The following is a 1,092-nucleotide window of genomic DNA, read 5'->3' on the forward strand; positions in this document are numbered from 1 at the left end:
CGCGCGCGCACGCCTGACGTCAGCGGCCAGCGTGAGTCACGCGCGCAGGGAGAGCGCGAGGCGGCCTCTCCCTCCCCCCTTCCTTCTCCGGCCCGACCCAGACCGGTTCCAACCTGCTGGGACCGGTCCTAGCCTCCTCCAACTGCCACCAACCTCTGTTCGGGCCGTGGGGCGGGAAACTTGGTCCCAGCCTCGGAGTAGGGAAGGCGGGAGATCGGGATGGGGAGTGCACACATCTCAGGCCAGGCCTTTGAGGCCTCACTGTTCCTCAGACTCTAAAATCACAGTACTAGGCGCCCTTGGGGGCGCTAAGTCCACGGACACAACCAAGACGAGTTCTTTCGGGACCAGCCCGAGAACTGCCTATGAATGACTATTTGCGTGAAGTCCTGTTTGGCGACTCCTCGCAGCGTGTGCAGGTGGCCTTTGTGTGCCAAAGGCCCATAGGTGTCGGCGAGGACCATCTCGGCTGGTATCACTTAAGAAGTCGTCGTAGATGAACATGCAGAGACGAAACCGCTCCTTGCAGGCTGCACTGATCCAGCCTGAGCCAGGGACCCTGTGGGTGATTGATGGCCGGAGAGAGCCTGACTGCACCCTGCCAAAAGGGGGTGATGGGGTTGTGAGGTGCGTGCCTGGAGCTCTGCATTAGTCTGTGCGGATCCCTTCAGTCCTCTCAAGGTGCATTAAACACTGCTCCGTGCTCTTTGAAAGACACAAATCAGAGGCCAATCCTCCTGTTGAGCCACAAACCTTGGTTTCTGTTCTCCTTGATGCTCTTTCTCTGGAAGAGCCTGGTACTCAGATGGGCTCCTGAGTGGTGAGGGGTTGAACAGCTCGAGTTCAGCGAACCAAGAGCAGGAAGCACCTGTTGGGAGAGGAGACAGTAGCACCTCTTGCTTTGGAATCAGAGAAATAGGGCCCATTAGGAGACTGTCCAGCGACTGGAGAATCTAGGTTATAGGAATTGTACAGGTTTGTGGGATTCTCTGGTGTTGGTTGAAATTACCTAAGATTTCCAAAATGAGCGTTGTTTTGCTATTTGTTTTATTAGGGTTTTTTTTTTGGGAGGGAGGCAGGGTCTCGGGTCTC

At 56.0% G+C, this 1,092-nt stretch overlaps 1 protein-coding gene across 2 annotated transcripts in view; it reads left to right on the top strand.

Annotated features, from left to right (window-relative positions):
* Window positions 1-12: 12 nt before the first annotated feature.
* The window catches only part of Unk (unk zinc finger), a 44,438-nt gene continuing 43,358 nt past the window's right edge, over window positions 13-1,092 (top strand). For both annotated transcript variants that reach the window (XM_010618420.3, XM_033767352.1), the window contains exon 1: window positions 13-627. In XM_010618420.3, coding sequence (XP_010616722.1) covers window positions 497-627 — 131 coding nt within the window. In that variant the 5' untranslated portion in view covers window positions 13-496. The remainder of the gene's footprint in view (window positions 628-1,092) is intronic.

The sequence above is a fragment of the Fukomys damarensis genome, unplaced genomic scaffold (assembly GCF_012274545.1).
Source record: "Fukomys damarensis isolate Sample0158 unplaced genomic scaffold, DMR_v1.0_HiC HiC_scaffold_23, whole genome shotgun sequence".
Classification (NCBI taxonomy): Eukaryota; Metazoa; Chordata; class Mammalia; order Rodentia; family Bathyergidae; genus Fukomys; species Fukomys damarensis.